General features: G+C 42.4%; 1 protein-coding gene across 1 annotated transcript; it reads left to right on the forward strand.

Moving 5' to 3' along the window:
• Positions 1 to 1,042: 1,042 nt before the first annotated feature.
• LOC140144303 (uncharacterized) lies at positions 1,043 to 1,471 on the forward strand. The gene has a single exon (XM_072166133.1). It carries the CDS (start codon positions 1,043 to 1,045, stop codon positions 1,469 to 1,471), a length of 429 nt encoding a protein of 142 aa, XP_072022234.1.
• The last annotated feature ends 986 nt before the right edge of the window (positions 1,472 to 2,457 follow it).

Consider the following 2,457-nt stretch of genomic DNA (forward strand, 5'->3'; position numbering starts at 1 on the left):
CTCTCATAGAAGAGCCGGGTAGAAGAGGCTCAACCTGATATTATTTATGGGACTGAATCCTGGCTGCACCAAGATGTTCAGAGTAGCGAAATATTTCCGCCTACATTTGCAGTTTTCAGGAAAGACCGTGATATCGATGCAGTCAATAGAGGAGGGGTGTTTTTCAAGCAATTCGCAAAAACCTGATTGCTACATACCGAACTGATCTTGACTGTGATGCTGAAGTCCTTTGGACTGAAATGCAACTAAAAAATAGTTGTTCTTTTATATCAGGTGTTTTTTATCGCACCAAAGAAGACAAGCATGGTTACAGAATCCAAGAACTTGAAAAATCTCTGCTTGCAATGGGAAATGACATCAACAAGAAAAATATTCTGCTTGTTGGAGATTTCAACTTGCCCAACATCAGCTGGGATACAAATGTAGTCAATCCTAAACCAGGTTATAGTACCGAAGCCGCGGAAAAACTTCTTGACTTGGCAGGGGCTCATGGCTTAGATCAAATTGTCACCAAACCAACCAGAACTACAAAAACCACTACAAGCATCCTTGACTTGGCTTTTATCAACAACCCAAACATGGTTGCCGATGTGGATGTTGTGGATGGTATTGCAGACCATGACATGGTTGAAATCAACCTAAACTTTGTCCCAAAAACTAAGCGTAGGAAAAGGAGGAAAATATTTCTCAGAGATAAGGCAAATGAGGATGCCATATTCAAAGACTTGGATAAATTTTCCAAAGAGTATCATTCAGATTTTGCTGATAAAACAACTGACAAGAAATGGTCGGCTATTAGTACTGAAATCAAAAAGACTATGGAAACAAATGTTCCGCAGAAGCTGCCAGTGCCAGATATGATGTTCCATGGTTCAACAATGATTTGCGGAGACTGATAAAAACCAGGCGCCGCAGATTTAATAGATACCGGGCCACTGGCGATCCAACTGACTGGGAAAGATTTAGGAAAATCAGAAATGAAGTTTCTAGCAAGCTGAAGAAAGCAAAAGCCAAGAATTATGGGGAGGCGCTGGGTGAAGCTATGGAATCCAACCCAAAAGCATTTTGGACTTACCTTAAAAACCTCAGAAAGGAAAATGTTGGTGTCTCCGATCTCAAGGATGAAAGCGGAAAGATCATTAGTAACAGCAAGCTCAAAGCGGAAATGCTGAACAAGCAATTTGTTAGTGTCTTCACCGACGAAATTGGTCAACCACCCAGTATGGAGTCTGATCCTGTTGAGAACTGTCCGCCACTGGTAATTTCTGAAGAGGGGGTCGAGAAGCTGCTTAGAGAATTGGATCCATCCAAAGCAAGCGGTGCTGATAGCATACCGGCCTGGTTCCTGAAACTGGCTTCCAAGCAGCTTGCACCTTTATTTACGGATCTTTTCCAATCATCAGTTGACACTGGCACTGTTCCCGAGGAATGGAGGCAAGCAAATGTTACTGCTTTATTCAAAAAGGGATAAATCAGACCCTGGCAACTATAGGCCTGTATCACTTACATCTGTAACATGCAAGGTTCTTGAACATATTGTGCACAGCCACATGATGAAACATTTGCAATCTCATGACATTCTTGTCGATAACCAACATGGGTTTCAGAGTCGCAACTTATTTTAACAATTCACGATATCGCCAAAGACCTGAATGATAAGAAACATGTCGATGTGGCAGTTTTAAACTTTACGAAGGCTTTTGATAAAGTCCCGCACAGACGTTTAATTCACAAACTAAAGCACTATGGGATTCAAAACTCTCTCTGCAATTGGGTTGAAAACTTCCTGAGCAACAGAGTTCAAAGCGTGGTCGTGGAAGGAAAAGTCTGCACCAGCAAGGGTTCTATCAGGAGTACCTCAAGGGACAGTACTGGGGCCATTACTCTTTTTGATTTATATCAATGATATACCCGACAAGCTTCAATCGAAATGCCGGCTTTTTGCAGACGACTGTCTGATTTACAAAGATATTTCAACATCTACCGACAAAGACATTCTTGAACAAGACATGCGGCAGTTAGAGTCCTGGCAAGATAAATGGCTCATGCAGTTTAACCCCAAGAAGTGTAGCACGGTGACTTTTGGCACAAGAGATCCACCAAAAAACGAGTATTTATTCTGCAATGAAATGCTGAAGTCTGAGGAAAGTACAACATACCTCGGCGTTGAGCTCAGTAATACATTGAGCTGGAACAATCAGACCCAGGCAGCGACAAAGAAAGCTCAAAAAGTGCTGGGTATGGTTAGGAGGAACTTATGGAATTGCCCTGAAAGAGTCGAAGTCACAGCTTACATCTCGCTTGTGCGACCACACCTTGAGTATGCTGCAGGGGCTTGGTGCCCATACAGGAAGAAGAACATAATGTCCTTGGAAAGAATCCAAAGGCAAGCTGCCCGTTTTTGTAAAAGGGAATACTCAAGAGAAAAGGGAACCGTCACAAAACTTCTTTCTGACC

The sequence above is a fragment of the Amphiura filiformis genome, chromosome 2 (assembly GCF_039555335.1).
Source record: "Amphiura filiformis chromosome 2, Afil_fr2py, whole genome shotgun sequence".
NCBI lineage: Eukaryota > Metazoa > Echinodermata > Ophiuroidea > Amphilepidida > Amphiuridae > Amphiura > Amphiura filiformis.

Excerpts from the sequence above, each read along its gene's own strand:
- LOC140144303 (XM_072166133.1), top strand. The coding sequence starts at position 1,043 with ATGGAATCCAACCCAAAAGCATTTTGGACTTACCTTAAAAACCTCAGA.